A 21,305-nucleotide genomic window follows, 5' to 3' on the forward strand; every position below is an offset into this window, starting at 1 on the left:
GTTGCTGTTTTACAGGCTTTATGTTTGGGGAGGTTTGTTATAGACAAATAGGTAAGTGAAGCAGAGTGTCATTTCAACATGCTCCTAACCTACTTTAAATAAAGTGAGGTCAATCTACCTACTAGATCAACTCCTAAACTAAACTGCTTTGAAGATCCTACAGACTAGTTATCTTGGCAGGGTCAGTACTACATCAGAACAGGGGCCTCAGGACATATTTTTCCAAAGCATCTATTGACAAATATCTGGCACTTTATCAGACACAAATACATTCCAAAGCTGTAACGTAAAATTTGTTTTATAACAAAAAATTGTAAAAGATCCTAGGAGTTTAATATTCTTGGAGGGCATTGGATATATTGAAATCTAAACATGTTTTCATTACCTAAACTTCATCGTAAGCTTGTTTTTTCTTCACAAAAACATTTGTCAATACAAAAGGAACATTTAATATTTTCAAATGCAGGTATTCCAATTTTCCCACACCGATACACATTAAGCTGCTTGATATTCAAAACTGTACATGATTAAAATTTTTTATCTATACAATGCACAAGTTCTTAAGTGTTCCTTGGTTTACTTCCCCAAATGTATCTTATGCCCCTTGAAATCAGTTTGCTACTTGAAAGCTAGATCAATAAATGAATAACAAAAATATATTTAGGGATGAAAATAAGGAACTGGGCCCAGGATTAAGGGAAATTACATCATGATGTAATATTTTGAACCAATATTAACTTATAGTTTCATTTGGTAAAAGACGTGGTAAAAAAAAAAAGACTTTCATATAGCTATGCTTTTAAACAAAGGTATCCAAATTTTATTACATACTTCCAGCAGCAAAACAATAAAAAAATTTTTTTAATAAAATTGAGTATACTCAATGGCTCTATAAGCATTTTTATGTTAGGTTACTAATGGTTTTCCATAGTAAAATTCATATAGTAAGTATTATAAAGCTAAATTTTTCTTATTTTTAAATAAAAATCTAAGTAGACCTTCTATATAATTTTAGTGGATCATTTTCCACCCATGCACTCTACTTTGGAGACTACTGGTTTTAAAAACAATTTTGTCCCATGAGAAATAAAACAGACTAAAATTATATTCATTTTATTCCTTATTTCTAATCCCCTTTAAACCTTCTGTTTTTAAAAGAAGTCATATAATTTGCTATAAAGATAAACATAACCAGTGACACAAATACTCAACTATAGGAAATTCCAGAAACTATTCAAAAGCTACCAACTCCTACTTAAAAGGGAAAACAATTCTTGAATGCTATATTATGCATATGCATAATTGTATATACATATGTACATATATTATGTACATATAAATGTACATATATTATGTACAACATAGCTACAGCTACAATCATTTTTCTTGTGGAAGAATATATTTGATTCTCTCCTGATTCTGCTGGAAAATGAGACATGGAGCATTCCATTTACTGTCAGATACCCCACCCTACTAGAAATTTAACTAGGATCTCCTCATTACAATTTTAAATTCAAGTTTGAGTCACTTCCTTATAAAGGAATAAAGAATGTTTCTTTTGCCTGGAAAATACATCATGAACTCCAGCTACAACAGCAGGGTCAAATTTTTTAAATGACTCCCAAGTACTTACCATGAGTATTTTCATTCACTCTCCCTGATGGGACTAACTCTGATACCTTCTTGCTTACTTCCTAAATAGGTTCACTTGTCTCTTTACATCTTGTCATCTTTTATGTATGTGAGAAAAAACATGTATATATTCCTATAACGTGTCTAATTTTAAAATAGTTTGGTATTCCCAAGTAACAGATAACCAAATATTTTAATCCTTACCTCAAATTTTTCAGGAACGTGAAGTTTAGGAGATGGAACTCCTACAAGGTAGTCAATTACAACCATTATTACTATTGTGAGAAATACAGCAAAGTCACTGATTGTCGATCGCACCTATATTAAAGGGATTATGTTAAAATAAACACAGAAAAACTATGTGTCCTTTCCATATTATGCTCATCTGTCAGATTAAAATATGCCACTAGAAAGTGTGAATAAGGTTTTTAAAAAGAAACACATTTCACAACTAACGTACTACCATCCCATTCCTCCTGGTACCATTATCTTCCTAGTATTAGTTCAGAAACATAATATACATTTTTCACTATAAATAAGTTCTTTACAACTATTTGATATCAACCATTAACCCCAAACAATGTATTACTGTTCTGAAATAAGCCAAGGTAAGAAAAACTAAAAACATGAATATTATCAGGACTCCAAAATCACACCCCAGTTACCTTGGTAGGAAAATACCGCTTGGTCTTAAATTGCTTGAGGAATGAAGACAGAAAAAATGTTGTGAAAAATAAGATGACACACCAAAACAGCACATCTGGAATATAAGGTCCATGAAGACTACAAGCTGATCCTACAAATACACCATGAAAGGTTTTACATTCCTGGGGAAAAAAAGGAGAAAAAAAAAGAGAAAAAGGAGAGAATGAAGAAGATTCTCAGGTATCTAATAAATTACCAATGAATTCCATTGACTCAAAGATGCTAGTGATTGAAGACATGCCATTATTTTGTATTTCACTTAGAAAGAAAAAACACTGCCTAGTCAACTTCAACTGTAAACATATCCTGAGTTCAGAGATGTTACAGTTTGAAAAATATGTGTATCTTAAGTCACTGAACTGAAATACCGTATTTTGCCAAGTTACACCACACAGGCCTTTCCTTTCAATTCCATATTCCCTTTAGTGAATGCCTCAGAGTGAATAGCAATTCCCAAATATTTTGTATGCATTCTTGCTGGTCCACAATTTTACTATCTTTCCTTTACTTCTAAACAAGTCGCTTAAAACAAAAGCAACTGACAGAAAATTACTACTGCGTCTATTTACAATGCTGAATAAAAAATGGTATAGTGCTAAATTCAAATCAGGAATAAAAACTGGTTGGCTTTTCTGACTTAACTCAAAACCATGGGATTAAAAGCAGTAAAGCAACCATTCAAATAGTATTTCTATTTTTAAAAAAATCTTAATTATATGGCATAATGCAATTATAGAAATCTATTGACCTAATTTTCCTTTCGGGGAAAAAATACTGAAAGGCAACCAGAGATTAACAATGATACACTCCACTAATGTCATTTTTCTCTTACTTATATTCTGAGGAGACTCATTTTAACAAACACAACTCAGGTTTACCAAGAGAAAAATAGTCAAAGCTTCCACTATTCTCAATTTCTAACTGCTGAGATTAGTAAAGGTACAAATTTACAACACAGATCATAAAAATAAAAGCTATAAGTATAAAAAACAAAAACAAAAACATTGGGCCTTTTTAATATCAAGAAAACACACAAAAGACCTGTATCTGTAATATCAAGACCTCCTCTTCAACTTGAAATGAGGTTTTTTTAACAGATCACTTTCATTTGAGCACCTCTATTAACTCTACCTCTTTCGTAGCAAAATTGACTTTTTAAATATAAAACAGTCAAGCCTTAATCTAAGTTGATTACTGATAAATAAATATGCTTTAAATCAGCAGTGTCCAACAGAACTTTCTGTGCTGATGGAAATTTCTATTATCTCCACTGTCCAATGTAGCAGCCAGATGAACTGGCTGAGCTCTTGAAACATGGCTAATTCGACTGAGAACTGAACTTTTAATTAATTGTATTTAACTTAAATTTAAATGGACACATGTGGCCAATGGCTACTGTACTGGACCATACAGACTTAAATTATCACTGAGATAAAACTGCAGATGGTACCCTTCCAATGATATATCGATATCCTTCCAATTACATGATACCCTTCCAATAATATAACTATTATCTTTAGTGAGAGAACAATGCCTTGTAATTGCTTATACGATATAAAAAGCACCAGAGAAGCTCCAGAGATCTAGGTTTTAATTGATATTGCCAGAATCACTTTATGTCTTAATCCCAAAGCCCAATCTGGGAATATACAGTAGGTGCTCATTATGTGTTTTTGTCCTGTTTCCTTTCTTAGGTGCTTAAGTTACACTAGCCTCTACAGACAAGACTACAGAGTAGACTACTAGACCACAGTTAAAGTTCAGTTTGACATCGAGGACATTAGGAAAGCACTCGTGATCTTCTAAATAAGATGTTCATGGAGCAGATAAACTGATACACAGAGAGCAGGACAAATGGATGCTGGCTGTTCTGTCAACTCCAGTTTGTGCAACCAGAGTCCCAGCAGACACTTCCTTTGAACTTATCAATCTACATGGAATTAGAAACCAGAAGTATATTCACACTTTTTTAATAATTAAATCTTGGAAGTCACATTTAGTCCATTTTTATCCCCCTTACCAGGTTCATTCTTTTCAGCCTACACTTTTTACTACATGATACATAAACATGTGGTAACTCCTGTCTGCTCAACACAACACTACATTCTGAAAACATATCATACCTACTGATCAAGAAAAAAATGTAGGTCTACTCATAAAAAGCTAAAGAACTAGGTTAATATTTGCAAAATCCTTTATTTCATCATGTACTCACAGGAACAGTGAGATTCCCCCAGAAAATATCATCTGCTGTTAAATTCTTTTCCTTCCATATTTTTAGAGTTTCATTGCTAGGGTTAGGAGGTTCAACACATACACATCTGAGAAACGAGAACAGGATAAAATTTTAAGGGTCCTGCATTTCATGTCTACATTTTATTAAATCAATCACACAGTGTGGTAGTGTTGTTGTTAGATCTTATTTATTTATTTGAGAGAGAGAGAGAGAGAGAGAGCACGTGTTGGGGGAGGCACAAGATGAGAGGGAGAAGCAGACTCCCTGCCAAGCAGGGAACCCAGACATGGGGTTTGATCCAGGACTGTGAGATCAGGACCTGAGCCGAAGGCAGATGCTTAACAGACTGAGCCACCCAGGCACCCCTGTGGTAGCTTTTAATTAAACTTTTTCCCATGCTGCAATGCATGGAAACTAGAAAGTGAAAACACATCAGAAACAATGGAACGGAACAAGATTTGGCTTATGTAAATAAAACATAACTAATCAGTATCAACAGAATGATATTTTACAGAATATCTTAATGAAACCTGTTAGATATATCCCTTGGGAAAGGATACCATTTTCTTTAAAAATATGACAAGATACCACCATGTTTAGCAAGGTTACTCTCCACTAAATCTTACCTAAGGGGAGCTGCTCTGCCTCCCCACCCACACATACACAAAACACACAGATTCCCAAAAAAAGCAATGCTCCTATTAATGCTTGGTACTCTGACAAGCCCTACCTACTCATGCTCATCCTCTACTGATCTTAAGATTCATCTTAAAGAAATAAATGAAACATGGTTTTTCATCAGGACAGGACTAGGAAGGTCATAAGGAGATCAGAGAGTTCAGTTTATATCCAGAACTAGCTCCCCTAAAGAAAAGCTAGAAGCACACACAAGCAAAGAAATCTCTAAATGTGAATTTAAAAAATAAAAAGAAGAAAAATAATTAAAAAATAAAAAATAAAAAGAAGAAACACACAGGAATATTTCCGATTAGATTATGAGCTGTTTTGAGAACAGGCAAGAGGCTGGACTTTGGATTCATTCCATGCTCTATCACTTACTAGTTGTTTGACCCAAGGCAGGTTTTAATCTCCATGAGCTCAGTTTCTTCATACACAAAAGGGGCTATGATACGAATAATTAAGTCACACGTGATATGAATTATGCAACACCGCTAACACAGTGCCTGCAAATGCTCACAGGATGTCAGCTGAACGAATCATGATCACATGTAATTACTCAGTTAACCACACTGTTCTGATTGGCCAGCACTAGCTATAAAGCCATGCTTCATGAAGGTCAAAGGAGTAGGGAAAGAGGAAAAAACCAAGAATAACAGTTAAACAATTAACTAGTTTAAGAGCAAAGAAAATAGCACAAAACAGAATTGGCATCAGAGTGTCTCTAGTCTCCTCAAATAGGTCAATGTCTCATAGAAATTTTCATATCCCTCCCTACTCTGTCCATCAAAGTTGAGTATGCAAGGAAGGAATGGAGGGAAGTGGGGAGAACACAGGGATTTGGGACTTGCGTAGGCAGAAAGAGGGAATTGTACCCTTGTTTGTTGGTAACCACTTTCTCCATGTAAGTCGATCAAATGCAGGATCACATTTACACCAACCATGACTGCTCAAGACAGCAAATACAGGCCTCTATCTACCTAGATACATTTAATTTTAATAACCTATTTGACTTTATTGAATATATTTGCCAACCTTTTGTAACTATTATAATTACTTTTCAAATCTTATTTTATTCTAGAGTCTTAAAATATTTTCAATTCACGATTTTATCACAAAGAAAATACTGCACACCAAATAGCATATGACAGTGTACTGAAATTATACTTTAAAAATAACTTCAAATAAAAATTATCAGACTTCAAAAATGTTAATGAAAGTGCAAAACATGAAAAATGTAAGAAACAGGAGCGCTGGGAGTCTCAGTCAGTTAAGCATCTGCCTTCGGCTCAGGTCATGATCCCAGGGTCCTGGGACCGAGCCCTGGCGCATCGGGCTCCCTGTTCAGTGGAGAGTCTGTTTCTCCCTCTCCTTCCGGCTTGTGCTCTCTCTTGCTCTCTCTCAAATAAATAAATAACTAAAATCTTAAATGTAGGTATGTATATATTGGCAATCCCAGTTATATACACACATATATAAAGAAAAAGAAAAATATAAGAAATATTACATCCTACATTCAGGATTTGGCTAAAGAATACAAGATCTAATGTAACTGTCTGATTCAAATACCAAACAACTGAAATTATATTGATTCAAACAGAAGACCAAAAATACATACATTTGAATAAGCTGTTTCAGGGAATAAAAATGATTGAATTTGTCCAACTGTATTTATGTTCATTGAGTGCTCTGGTAAAATCTCATCTGTAACAAACAAGTCAACCTCCATATGGCTAGTTGGGTAGTTACAGCTAGATATACAATGAGCATCACAATGCAAAAAAATGCATTTTTTTTGGCTCAGACATCTCTGCAAAAATACATTTTAATACTGGGGAAAACAGAAAAACTTACGAGTAGTGGGTCAGTTCATCTAAATTGTTGTGCATATTAAATGCATATATTTCTCCTAAATGAAAGAGCTTCTCCAAAGCCTCGTAGATGAATATGATGCAAATTAGAGCCGCAAAAGCCTCCTCTGTGAATCGAGTAATATAACACACAAGGCTGCTCGCATCTGTTGCAACCAAAACAATGCACAAGAAAGAAGTCCACAGACCAATACTGGTTCTTAAAGACAGATAGGAAAGCTGATAATCTCTGTTTAGGGAAAAAACGTGAACATGATCAATATACACACACGGCAATGTATATCTTTAGTTAAAATTTCATTAACAGGCAATAAAAAGAGTATAAAAACATAAGATTCCTAAAAAGAGCAAATTACAGGATAACAATAATGACTAAAGAAAGCATTCTGTATGTTTCTGCTATAACTGAAGATAATAAAATTAAAATGGTTGTATTTTACTTATATAAAAGATTTACAGTGAAAGTCTACCAGGCAATTAATATTTCAAAAATAAAGACCTCACTCTGAAATCAGTTCTGAGGAATAAATGACAGATGTACCTTCTACAGGTCAACTGGATGTGACTCTCTGAAGACCCAGAAGCTCTATGTCAACATGATAACCACACCCCTGTCCCGTTCACTGCCACCACCAATACCATCCCTCCTACCACCAGTGTCACCGCAGAAAGTGACTTCATTTTTTAAATTCAATGTCAAGTACGAAATTACTTTAAGACCACAGGGTCCAGAACACTTCATTGCATTCTCTCTTAGTCTATGCAGCTAGCATGCCAGACTGGAATCAGAATCAGCTTGTTCAGTGAGGAAAGAATCAGAACAAGATGAGTTAGATGCATCAAATATTTAATAGGATCAAGTTGTTTCAGGCTAAAATATTCAACTGCATTTGTCTCACAAAAGGAATAGTACTGACCATGTCAAATCCCAAGTCTACCAGCTGCAGTACCCTGCTCTGATTCCCACTGCGAACAACCCTGCCAGTGGAGACTGACACCTCAACAGACAGCTATGGTTCCTTCTGGTAAACAGGCCTGACTGATAAAGTCAGCTTGAACCTCCAAGATCCACCTCTTTTTTAAATTCCTTTATAAGACCAACATACCTACTAATCAACAATTAGATTAACACCTTCTTAGTGGGTTGAAATTTGCTAGAACAAAGGATTCTTATTGTCAAGTGATTTGTTGACCAGGACTCAAATCCACTGATTTTATACTCAAGGTGACTGGGGTAGGAATAATGGTAGGGACCAGAGTAGGGTCAACCACACGGTAGCCCCAAAATACTGAAAATACATATATATTGATCAGATCTTCCTTTTCAGCTACTAAATACATAATGCACTTTTAACTAAGTTAATAAACAATATAATTATACACATATGTAAACACATGTGATAGGTAAATAACAATTACGTACCTGCAGAATTTAAATAAAATTTTTTCAAACACTAAAACTGGACCTGTGCTCCCCAATATTGTTAGAGGTTGCCCAGCAAACAACGAATAGGCAATCCCAGTTAATGATGCTCCAAAAAGAGACTCTATTGCACTCTGTTTAAGGAAAAAAGAAATGAATAGAAGTAATACATCATAAACATATCTCTAACCTACTAAAATACATGTAAGACATCTGGAAAATAAAAATACTGATCAAGTAGTTAAAAATATAAAGCAGACACAACTTTTAAGTCAAATTTAAATTTTAAATATGGAAAATTACAAATACACTTTAAATACATAGGGAATATTGCTTTGTTTTCATATTAAAAGTAAACTTTTATAATCAACCTTTATTCAAAACAGTATTGTGGGAGGCCAGGAGGGAGGAGTAAAGGGAAGAGAGACATAGAGATTTTCTATCTATAGGTATTTCATTTCTTAAGCTTGTGGGGAGTACAAAGATGATATTTTTGTTATGTCTGAAATAGTTCACTTAAAAAAAAAATAGTAAATACTCCATATGGTGTGCACAAAAAAACTTTTTCAAATAAATCAGAAATTAACAAGTGATGCTAACGTTCTCAAAATGATTTCTATAAGAGCAATTTTCCACACATTTTAAAGAAATTCATCTTATATGATGGGCTTAACCAACAGATTATCAAAAATAAAATGCTTTTATCCTGAAACAGATGGAAAATCTCTTTAAAAAACTCACAGCAACCATTAAATGAAGAAGTACCTTACTATTAAAGCTTGGTAAAAAACATAAAATAAGAAAATGAAAGACTCAGGAAAGTTTAAATCAAAACTAGTGTCGATTCTGTAGCACTACCAATATTACCTTCTAACTGATTAGGTTATTAGATGGTAAGGGGTAGAGGCTATGCCACTAGACAGAGGGGTGGGATCAGAAAGAGAAGAGCAGTTTACCATCTACAAACATCAAGGTCAATTGGAAGGCACGATCGAGAGAGGAAAAGCCCATCGTTGGTAAAGCAAGGAAAAGAAGCTTGTGAGAAACACCCCTCCTGGACCTGGCAGGCAGCACAGCAGCAGGCAAGAGCGGGCTTCAGAACCAGATTTGAGCAGGAGACCCATTACTACTAGACGTTAAGCCATAGCCATATCTCAAACTTTTCAAGCCCAACCTTTCTCATTTTTAAATAGGAGTGACCATAGCCAGGAGAACTTAATGAAGCCGTGTTTGTGAAAATACCTAGCAAGCCTACAGGCTGCCATACCGAATGCACTCAACAAACGGCAGTAAATCTCATCGTCAGCAATAACAGCATCTTCCAAAATCAAAATCACAAAAATAATAGTATGCAGTAAAAGCATTACTCAACTATTACTATAAAAATAGGATCAAACTCACATATCTTTGGCAAAACGAAGTGTCCATATTAACTGCTAAGCCATTATAAAATCCTTAACTCAATTAGAATATGTATAATTTAGGAATGAATTTAAGCAGAAAAAAATGTCTAAATAGTATCTAGAGATAGAAAGCAAAAAATTCAGAAGAGAAGCAGGGAGATGGCAAATAAAGAAATGCTAACAGGGGTTGGGTGGGGTGGAAATAGGCACAAAATTACAGTTTCCCTTCCCAACATCATGTTGAAAAGGCAGAACCTGCCACATGAAGACCTTCCCTTCACCACTCCACCACTCCTCTCCCAACCCCTTATTGGCACATTTCCTAGTTCCTTCACCCAGATCTATTATTTTTCTAATTTCTCAACTGTTTTTATGTTCATCCCCAAACTGAATGGTCTCTCTCCCTAAAGAAATCATAGCCCCACCACCCTGCCTTCCCCTCACCACATTCAGAAGTTTCCACTGTACCCATGAGAAGCCCTACCGGTTATCTTCCCCGTACTACACCTCTCCACTGCATGGCACTGACCACGCCATGCTCCTCATTCCTCTTTCTCAAAGCCTCTATTTTGATTTTTGCAAGATTACATCATCCTGATTCCTCTTTTGAAGTTCTGACGGTTCCCGTGGCTAATCTGCACAGCTATATTCCTCTTCATTCTCATTCTTCCTCTAGTCCACAACCTAAAGAGTAACTTCCTACTTTTTCCCTCTCCAGTCACTATAAATTCTCTCCCTTGTTAACCTCATCTATTCCCAACCTTTATTTTTCCTCCTTACCACTCGACAAACTCTGGAACTTGAGGTTCCAATAAAGCACCTGAAAACAAACGCATCATCTCCACATCACTTTCCTCTGTAACACTCCTGATGTCTCTCTATTCCTGCTACTTCGGCTGCTACAGCTCTTCCTTGATTGCACTCACGTGCGGCACAGCACCCCGTGACGTATTACCTACGTGGACACTAGCTTATCTTTCTCTCTTCGGCTAGGATCCATCTTACACCTGTCTATATTCCTCCGATGCCTAAAGCACTACCACACGCACGTGGTATTAAATGGTGGGATAAGAAGGGCAGGCAGTGCAGGACAGTCCGAGAGCAAGCAGCAGCATTTCCGTGATGGTAACAGGTAAGACACATCTCCAGGAGGACCAGCAGAGTTACATGTACAGTTTGAGACAGCACAGCACATAAAAGCAACTTACTAAAAATAGATTCCCTGATACAATGATTGCAGAATAAGGTACAAGAATCTAAGTAATCAAAAATAAATTGAGTTTCAAAGGAAATTTCAGTTGTCAAGTTTGTCTCATGTTCAGCTCACAAAGTATTTTAATTCAATAATTATCATTACTTAGCTTTTGGCTATTTTTTTAATCTTCTATCTGTAAAAAATGTATTTCCTCCCAAGAGTAAATACAATCAAATAAAATACACTCAAGAATTACAGATCATCTCATTTAAATGCCATTAAAATGTATATAAACAAAAAGTCTTTCAAGATTTTACAAAGCACTGGATACTGTTATCATGCCTCCCACAGCCCCTTACACAGCATTACCAAGAACAAAAACTCATAAACACTTTCATTTTAGTCATATCAAAATATGGATTCAGTTTTCAGTTATACTTAAAACATTATCTACCTTCACACAAATTTAATAACAGCAAAATAAACAACACTAAAAATCCACCATTTGTCTACAACTTCCAAAGTCTAGTTGTCGAGTCAGGGCCTACCCACCAGGGGTGATGAGTTAATATTAATTACATGGCTCTAACGAATCCTATGTTGCCTTACAGGATATCAAGTAGCCCGGTTGATAAATTCCCCCACCCATGACCCACCCAGCATCAGTTCAATTTGTCTCCCACCGCCAACCCTTCCCCACTCCCCACAACAGAGACAATACAAGCCTTTTACTCAATTTATAAAACCATTCATCCAGCAAGCCAGGATAAACTTTTTTTTCTTTTCTTTTTCTTTTTTTTTCTTTTTCTTTTTTTTTTTTTTACCTCAACTGTGCATCTTCTCCTGCTCAAATGGCTTCCCCATGTTTTCCATAGCAATTACCTTTGGGGGAAGTCTGCTTTGGGACAGGTTAATCATGCTGTGGGTAGACTCTTCAAATGAAAGTATGAATAGTGAGACAAATGCATACAGACACTTGCCTCTGAAGAGCTAAGAGCCTGGCCACTACCAATCTTTGTACTCACTATTCTGCCTTCTGTAGCTTCTCCAAGCAGCCCTCCAAAAGTGATTACAGGAGACATACAGGCACAGTATAGGAAAAGAATCGAGGCCAGGCACTGTAGACTTAATGCATCCTTGAAGTCACTCAAGAAAAAAGGTGTTTTCCTTTTGATGTCAAGTATCAAACCACCAAAAAGCCTAAATAGGTGAGATGAAACTCGTCAAACTGTACACTAGAGGATTCTAGCTAGTTCAAACTAAAACTATGGGCTACATAAAACTGCTGGTGCCTAGTGTTTCGTCAACAAAAATTAATATCCTATTTAAATCATGATATAAATTATAGAAGATACACTCATTTAGTCTAATCCACTGATAGAGGAAAGGCAGATCTCATTAAGTTAAAAGACACATAAACATCTATATTTTATGGACTATATATTGAGAAGACTGCAGGCAAATGATTTTATATGAGTAAATGTAATTTCAGACACAAATGTACAAGAAAATATACAATAAAAATCAGTAAGATCTAACACTCCATTCATGAAAATGTGCATAAGCAATTCTATCAATTATTATCTACATTATAAATCTTAAAGGCAAGTGTCAGAAATATCAGGAAGGCAATTATAATATAAATCATAAGTCCCCAAATACCCTTTAATATGAATATACTATGTTGTGCTTAGACTCAGTCAGTAGTGAATTAAATAATTTTAATGACTTTTAAAATTAGTACTTCAATCACATAAATATTTCTTGTCCAGGAGAAAAGCCTAAAAACTACTTCACTGCATTTAATTTGCTGAATATGTACTCAAGCTTATGTGCATATTAATAAAACTAAGAGGCTTTAATTAGGAAGTTTAAAATCTGTATTTGCACATCAAAGCCTTACCATTTCAATGTTCGTGTTTTGTTTTTTTGTTTTTTTGGGGTTTTTTTCCTTTTTTTTTTTTTTTTAAGTCAGACTCTTGGATACATCTAATATAAGCTCTGTGAGGGGTAGGGACTTTTTCTTGTTCACTGCCTTTATCACCAGTGTCTAGAACACTGCCTAGGACATAGTAGGTACTCAGTAAATGCTAGTGACAAATCAGTAATTGAAAAAGGTTTTGTGACTCATAAAACATACAATCACTCTGTAGAAAATACACCAAAAAATTAATCTTATGCTTTAAAATGCTTTGGATGTTTCAAGGTTTACCATTCTACCTTTTTATAAAGTTAATACTGAAATAAATACTAAACACACATTGACAAGTGTTAAGTTACTCTATAAATAATCTGACAGCAAGGGAAATCAACTTGCAATAAAAAAGGATAACCTAGAAAATGAAACGGCCTCATCAAATCAATAACTGATCAATAGGAGGCTCTCGTGAGAGACCATGAAATCAATGGGAGCCTGACTTGGTATTTCTCAGTCACTAACCCTATCTCAGTCTGAAGTCTGAAGAAATAACACTAACAGCTAGTACTAGACCACCACCTTTCGCACCAGGGCAGTCTTATTCTCTATGATAGTTACAGAGACTATAATATAATGAATAAACAATGAATGAATAAAATGTGAGTTTAAGTTTCTCTAAATTTTATCTTCAGTATGCCAGTTGTTATTTTTCTTCTATATAGTATTCTTTAGGCATGTCATCAATACCCCTAATAATGTGTGTGTATAAAATGACCTGATTTGCTAAACAAATATTTAAGATTCAAAATCTCTTCTGTTCACAGCAACCACCAGTGGATAACAGAGTCAATATCTACGTGCTTTGCTACAGTATGGAAATACCGTAACATTTCTCTACTTCTACAAAATATTTTAAGACAATGTTTGCACCCAGCAATACTTCTATATTACAAAAATTAACATCTTCAACAGTTTTTCTAACTAGGTTTCTAGAGCTCATTACCATGGTTTAATTATGCTTCACTGTCTAATTTTACATTATCTCAGGATATAATGCTCATTTAAGAGTTTTAAGTCTAGGCACACACACAAAAAATATCAGTTACAATTCCTCTCTGTTCCCATAATTCTCTACCTTCAAGAATTTTAATAGCACTCAACAACTTCTTCAAGAACCTTCTCTATAGGTAATGCAAATTACCCTATATACTATGTAACTGCTCGATATTCTTAATGTATGATCCATATATTTTCACTTTAAATTAAAGCCTGATACACAAAATCCAAGTATATACTAGTAAAATTATTTTAAAATGCATAATTTTCCTTAACATCATACACTTACAAAATAATGCACTTTTTTAAATATGAAAAAAACACTGTGTAAGATTAACTTCCATATATTGCCCAAAAAAAGAATTTTTATGCCTTCATCAAATCAACCCCTATTCCCCCCAAAAGACTCCCGCAATGAATCAGTATTTATACCCACCGTCCAGTCCTCTGTAGCTCAGGCCCAGCATGATGATCGGCCTCTTTAGGAGTATCACCAGAGCTGGGGGCAGATCCATTGGGAAATACAGGAATCTTTCTCTTTTCCTGCATTTCACAAAAAGCACATTTTCAGAATTCTGTTTTAAAAAAGCTAAGACGGTACCCTTGAATTAGAGGGAACAGGAGACCTTATATTGATTACATATCTAATCAGTGTTCCTAGAAAAAATGATTCCTGATATAAACTTCTACTTTAAATAAATTGCACTTTAGAATAGTGTCTAATATTTGTCTCTATTAGTATTTTAAGCTTATGATTGGCTTTTTGTATTTTGTATTCTAATATCAAATATACTATAAAACACATTCACACACCATTTCAAATTATGAATCAGCAATAGGAAAATAAATATCCAATAAAACATCTCTCCAACCAGAATATTTAAAATATTGCTCATGCTAACTAATGAAAAGTATACCTTACATTAATAAAAAAGTAAATGCCATTTTTCTTTTACCAAACTACTTCCCTGAAGACATAAGCAGTACAAGAGCTATTAAACACATTTTCATAAAAATAAATTTCCCATTAAACGTTACTACTAATTCAAGATTCTCATGATAAAAAGGATGCCCCCACCCCCTCACTTGAAGATAAAGGAGCTAACTTTTAATTTGTTACATCTAGAGGTCAAAGGTTGTGTGTGACAAAGGGAGCAAGAGGAAAGGAGACAGAAAGAGAAAGGAGAGAGAGAAAGGTGGGGGAGGGGTGTTCCTCCTGGGTCAAAAGCTCTGGGTGACCTACAAACTTACACTACTTGGTTTATATGTTCAATATTTATAGAGTAGCAAAACGTATCTATAATTATAAGATTACCATTTGAAAATGTCAAAATTAAAACTAACTTATATCTTAGCTCAAAGGGGAAAGAGAACAAAATTATAGAATTCCTAAAAAGCAAAAATAATGGAAAATACTATATATCACATCCATGGGATACAGCAAAAGCATCATTCAAGAAAATTAAGCTCTAAAATTAAGAAAAACAAAAGGATAAAAATAAATGAATTAAATATCTAACTCAGGAAATGTGAAAACAAAATTCCTGAAGTGAACAGAGTGAAATAAAACAGCTAAAAGCAGAAAGTGAGTCACAAAATGAAATACTTTTTTAAAAAAGGAAAACTGAAATAAGTTGTAAAAGCTGCTCTATTTGAAAAAATATGATAAACCATTAGCTAATACTCAGCAAAAGATATGACAAGGAGGCAACTTCAAACTGAGAAATTTTCTACACACACACACACAGACGATACTATACAACGCTATGCAAATAAACGAAAAAACTTTGATGAAATGGGTAATACACAATATGTAATTTAAAAATGACACCAGAAAAACAGGAAATAGGTAATTTTCTAGGAAAACTTAATATTGACCCCAGAAAAAAGAGAAAGCTTACACAAGCCAATCACCACAGAAGAAATAAGCACATTGCTGAAGCCCACCATACAACCAAAGACTCAGGCTCAGAACATTTTACAATGGAATTCTTCCAAACTTTTCAAACCAAATCATTCCAAGCCATTTAAAGTTTTAAAAGCACAAGGAGAGGAAAATTTACAAATCTGCTTTTATGAAACAAATATAACAAAGATGTCAAAGCGTGAAGACATCATGAAACACTACACTCCAATCTACTTACAGTGATGCGAACAACTCAAATAAAATATTCGACAGAGACAACCAGCACTCTGAAGCTGAATCTGGGCTTATTCTATCAACACAAGAGTGTTTTCATATTATATAATCCATTAGTATGGTTCACCACAATAATCGATAAATAAAATTCATACAATCATCTCCAGAGATGCTAACAAGCCATTTGAAAAAATTTAACATCCACTTATATTAAAAATTTCAATGAAACAAAAATTAGGATACTTTCTTAGCATGATAAAAATGTATTTTGACCCCCAATGTCAGTGACTTAATGAGAGAAACTTTAAGGACACGGACTACAACTCAGAACAAATTAAGAAATGCCCATTTAGGGGCACGCCTGGATGGCTCAGTCAAGCTCTGAGTTTCAGCTCAAGTTACAGTCTTCAGGTTATGGTCTCAGTGTCATGAGATTGAGCAGAGTCTGCTTGAGATTCTCTCCCTCTCCTGCCCGACCCCACTCTGCTCACATGCACCCACGAGTGTTCTCTCTCTCTCTAAAATAAATAAATTTAAAAAAAGAAAAATGCCCATTTAAAGTCAACTACCAGGGGCGCCTGGGTGGCTCAGTCGTTAAGCGTCTGCCTTCGGCTCAGGTCATGATCTCAGGGTCCTGGGATCGAGCCCAGCATCGGGCTCCCTGCTCTGCGGGAAGCCTGCTTCTCCCTCTCCCACTCCCCCTGCTTGTGTTCCCTCTCTCGCTGTGTCTCTCTCTGTCAAATAAATAAATAAAATCTTAAAAAAAATAAATAAATAAATAAAGTCAACTACCACTTAACACTACTAGAGTTTTAGTCAGTACAATTAGACAACAGAAAATGTATTAGAGCTGGAAGAATGAGAAGAGGAGGGATAAAAATATCTGACTGCAGAGATTATGACCAAAAAACTATTACATACAATGAAAAAACTAAGAAAGGGAGGAGGATAAAAAAGAAATATACAGCAACAAACAGCCTTCAAATTTAAAAGTAACAAATGATATAATGGAACAAAACCCTCATTTACAATAGAGACAATAAAGACAAAATGCTTATGAATACACTCACCAAGAAGTGTGTAAAGCGTAGATAAGGAGAACTTTATTGCATTCCTTAAGGACACAAGAACTGACTTGAAATAGGAAAACAAGTGGGGGAAAACATACCATGTTCTTGAATGATTCAATGTTATAAAGATGTCAGTTCTCCCTCAGTTCATTTACAAATTTCATTGCCATCACAATTTTTGAAAAATCAGGTTTTATTTCTGGAAATTAAAAGCTGATTTTAAAGCTTACACAGAAAAATAAACATGCAAAGACAGCCAAGAAAATTCAGAAAAGCAAGAGTAATGGACAGGTCAAGAGGGAATCTAGACCTACTGGATATTAAAATATGTTAAAAGCCTCAGAAATTAAAGTGTGGAATTGGTCCATAAATAGACCAATGGAAAAGAAATTCCAGAAACAGACCTGAATGCAAATGGAAATTTAGAAAATATAAGGCAGTAACACTTAACTTTTTAATAAATTGGAACAAAAAGGCAGCAATTTATAAAGTTGGATGCATACTCCACATAATACACCATAATAAACTCCAAAGGATCAACAAATGATTTCAATGTTAAGAAAAGGTGTTTTTTTGGGGGGGGGGGGCCGGGGGGGATGAACTAAAGATAACCAGGAATATTCAACTTCACTAATTACATAAATGTAAATTAAAACCACTTTATAATACCTGACATAGGATAACGATACCTATCAGACTGACAAATATCTGGAAGTCTGACAACACACTGTTAGTGAAGCTGTAGGGAAAGAGGCATTCATCACTGTGGGAGTCCAGAACAGTGCAACCCAGTAAGAAGGGATTCTGGTAATATCTACTAAAATTATAAGTTCCCATGTGAGCCAACAATCCAATTTCTAGGAATCTACCCTACAAATACACCTGCACAAGACTAAATTGGCATATCAATATTGTGATACGCTTTGTTAAAGCGAAAGACTGAGCCCAGGAATAGCTCAAACTACAGGATATCCATAAATGACACATAACAAAGCTGTGAGAAAACAAGAACTATTTCTGGTATCTTATGATCAAATCTCCAGGATATACTGTTATATGAAAAAAGCAAGGTGCAGAACAGTACATGTGGTATGTTAACTTTGGTAAGAAAGAGGAAGAGATAGGACTATATTCATTATTTCCTTGTACTGAATAAAAATTAGAAGGATAAACAAAAAACTAGTAACAAATGGTCCTCTCACAGGAGGTGGGTACAGGGTAAGAAGGTAAATGGAATATGGTAGGAGTACACCTTCTCTGAGTGTACCTTTTTATATATAGTTTTGATTTTTGAATCATAAAAATGTTTAACCTATTCAAAAATATTTTAACTAAGAAAAAGTAATTCACAGAATTGTGTGGATTCTTACCTGAGAAGGAACACTTTTTGGTGGCTCTATGCGTATAGAAGGATCCCACTCTCCTGGAGGTAGGACAGTTACTTGATCTAAAAATTCATCAATTCCAGATAAGAGGTCATTTCTGTCTTTTGCTTTATAGGCTACATCATGAAAAATCTACAAAAAAAAAAAAAAACTGAGTATAAGGATTTTAAAGCTGAAAGAAAATTCTACACATAGTAAATCCACTTTAGATATGATAAATAAGTCCAACACCTAAATTACATATCTCTGCTCCAAAGACAGACAGCAGTCCTGGTCAATATGCTCAGTGAAAAGGTTCAAAAACGGAAGAGAAATTATGGAGAAAAAAACAGAAGGAGTAAAGACGAAATCCTGAGGAAAACCCAAAGAAATGATACCCTGAAATCCAGGATGGAGAAAATTACAAAATTTCAAGAAAGTGGTCAATAATTTCAAATAAGGGGGGTGGGGTGGGGGGGAAAGACCAAAAAGCATCCACTGATCCTGACAGAAAGGTCTTAAAGATCTTACTAAAGGCAAATGGTTGAAGAGGTAATAAGATAAAATAGTACAGACAGCAAGGACAATTTTGTAAGCTTCACTATGAAGAAAAAACTATAATAAATGTTTCACAATCAGTGTCCGCTTGAAAAGGATTTGAAATTCCACTTCTAAGGGATTTTATATATTGTATACTTCATAATCAGTATCTACCTCACGGGGTATTTTAATTACCTCATCTGTCATGAGAGTGGCTATTGATCTTCCAATTTCATGGTACTGTGGTGCCTTGCCTGCTGGACCCAATAACAGAAACAAAAACCTAAAGAAACATTAAAATACACAGACTTAAATATAAACAACATATACACAAAGACCTAGGCAATCATAAAGAAATCATTCAAATGTAAACACAGAAACAACGTTCAGGCCTCTTTTCCACCCCCCACATCAATCACTGAGAAAAAGATGACACTCTACTCATAGTAAAGCAGACCACAAAACTAAGCAAGGCATTCATAATTAACTTTCTACCAAGTTATTGCTCCCCACCTTCTTTAGGGTAAAAAAGTAATTAAAGAATTGAGTGTTTTTTAAATTTATTTATAAATGACTAAATAAAAAGTATTTAACTTCATACTTAGTTATATCCTCATTAACACTACAGTACACCCAAATTGGAAGTATTCATCTTCTTGTTTTATGAGAATTTAAGTGTGAATCTATGGAATTATTTTTCTCACTTATGTTAATACTACACCATTAATGTAACCCAGGAAAGCATACTAAAAATAGGCACATATACTCCAATCAAGTTGCAATTAATTCTTCATCTTTACTATTATAAAAATGAGTTTTTTAGTATTTTTAAAATTCTTATTTACAATTAAGTTTATACAGTCAACAGCTAACAAACTGATTATCCTTTATAACACAACTTGCTAATTCTTATGGCTATTACCCCACTTATTTTTTTATTCATGTATACTGAACAGAAAATTTTGGTCAGGTCAGAACAAAGCATTTTACCTAATTCAGAGGCATTTTATTACATTTAATCAACCCTATGAAGTAATCATATCTTCGTTTTATAAATGAAGCTTGGAAAATTTAAGTGAGGCTTGACCCCCCAGAAAAAGTGGCCCAGCAAAGTTTCAACTCCATTCTGACTCCACAGAACATAAGAGATCTGAAATGATGAGCTGTCTTTTAAACCAAAGCTCCTAAAACACCAAACCTCTTATAAAGGTATAAATGCTAAGTATTTTTTAAAAGGATGCTTTCTTTTTGTTTTTAATCCAGAAAGAAAGATAACTCTTACGCTCTACTAGTCAAAGCATTTGGTGCACTGACAATATTAACAATTAAAATACACTTTTATTACATGAAGCAAAAATGCTCCTTTTAATCAATACACAAAAATTTTTAAATTCTGGGCCTGCTGAGAATGTTAATCAGAACGAAGTCTTTACCTCGTAGGAACAGGGACCTCAGTCAGCCCTGAGAGGAGAACTGCAGGAGCCAGTCTCACAAATGCAATTATAGGTCTTTCCAAAAAGTCTACCTCTCCCACCAAAACATTGGATGCCTCGGCTCCCGAAGGAATTTTTCTCATGAAATTCATATCAACCTATTGACAAATAAACAATAATTAAAATCAAATTTGCATGGTATTTGTAAGTCTATTTAGAGGGAAATAGGAAAGAAAAAACTGCTTTTAAGACTACTATTTGCTAATCAAAACCGGTGATCTAATGGATGTAAAAACACCAAAATTCTCACACATATAAAGAATGGAGTAGACAAATACAAAAAAAAGCAAGCAAAACACATCTATCAAACAACGCTCCCAACTGTTTTTTCTTTACTATTTCAGAGATCTAAATTATCAAACATACAAACTAGAGAAATTTTTCAGTGATTATAGCACTATTCATTAAAAACTATTAAGGACAAAAATATATTCACAAACTAACAATGGTTCATGAAATTATACACAGTGCTAAAAATCATTCATTTCATGATTATTTTTGTTTAATCTTAGAAATGAATTAGCCCCTTTATATTTTACATATACTTTTATAAGTCTTTTTTATTTTCAAGAGCTCTGTGT

The 21,305-nt window shown here is 34.5% G+C and overlaps 1 protein-coding gene across 10 annotated transcripts in view; it reads right to left on the reverse strand.

Annotated features, from left to right (window-relative positions):
• Positions 1 to 21,305, reverse strand: part of SLC4A7 (solute carrier family 4 member 7) — a 105,426-nt gene that overhangs the window by 22,772 nt on the left and 61,349 nt on the right. For all 10 annotated transcript variants that reach the window (XM_032408841.1, XM_032408840.1, XM_032408833.1 and 7 more), the window contains 10 exons: positions 20,665 to 20,822; positions 19,427 to 19,514; positions 18,698 to 18,844; positions 14,554 to 14,660; positions 12,169 to 12,343; positions 8,546 to 8,679; positions 7,106 to 7,351; positions 4,553 to 4,658; positions 2,298 to 2,459; positions 1,837 to 1,950 (listed from right to left, as the gene is read on the reverse strand). In XM_032408841.1, coding sequence (XP_032264732.1) covers positions 1,837 to 1,950; positions 2,298 to 2,459; positions 4,553 to 4,658; positions 7,106 to 7,351; positions 8,546 to 8,679; positions 12,169 to 12,343; positions 14,554 to 14,660; positions 18,698 to 18,844; positions 19,427 to 19,514; positions 20,665 to 20,822 — 1,437 coding nt within the window. The remainder of the gene's footprint in view (positions 1 to 1,836; positions 1,951 to 2,297; positions 2,460 to 4,552; positions 4,659 to 7,105; positions 7,352 to 8,545; positions 8,680 to 12,168; positions 12,344 to 14,553; positions 14,661 to 18,697; positions 18,845 to 19,426; positions 19,515 to 20,664; positions 20,823 to 21,305) is intronic.

The sequence above is a fragment of the Phoca vitulina genome, unplaced genomic scaffold (genome assembly GCF_004348235.1).
Source record: "Phoca vitulina isolate PV1807 unplaced genomic scaffold, GSC_HSeal_1.0 scaffold10, whole genome shotgun sequence".
NCBI classification, from domain to species: domain Eukaryota; kingdom Metazoa; phylum Chordata; class Mammalia; order Carnivora; family Phocidae; genus Phoca; species Phoca vitulina.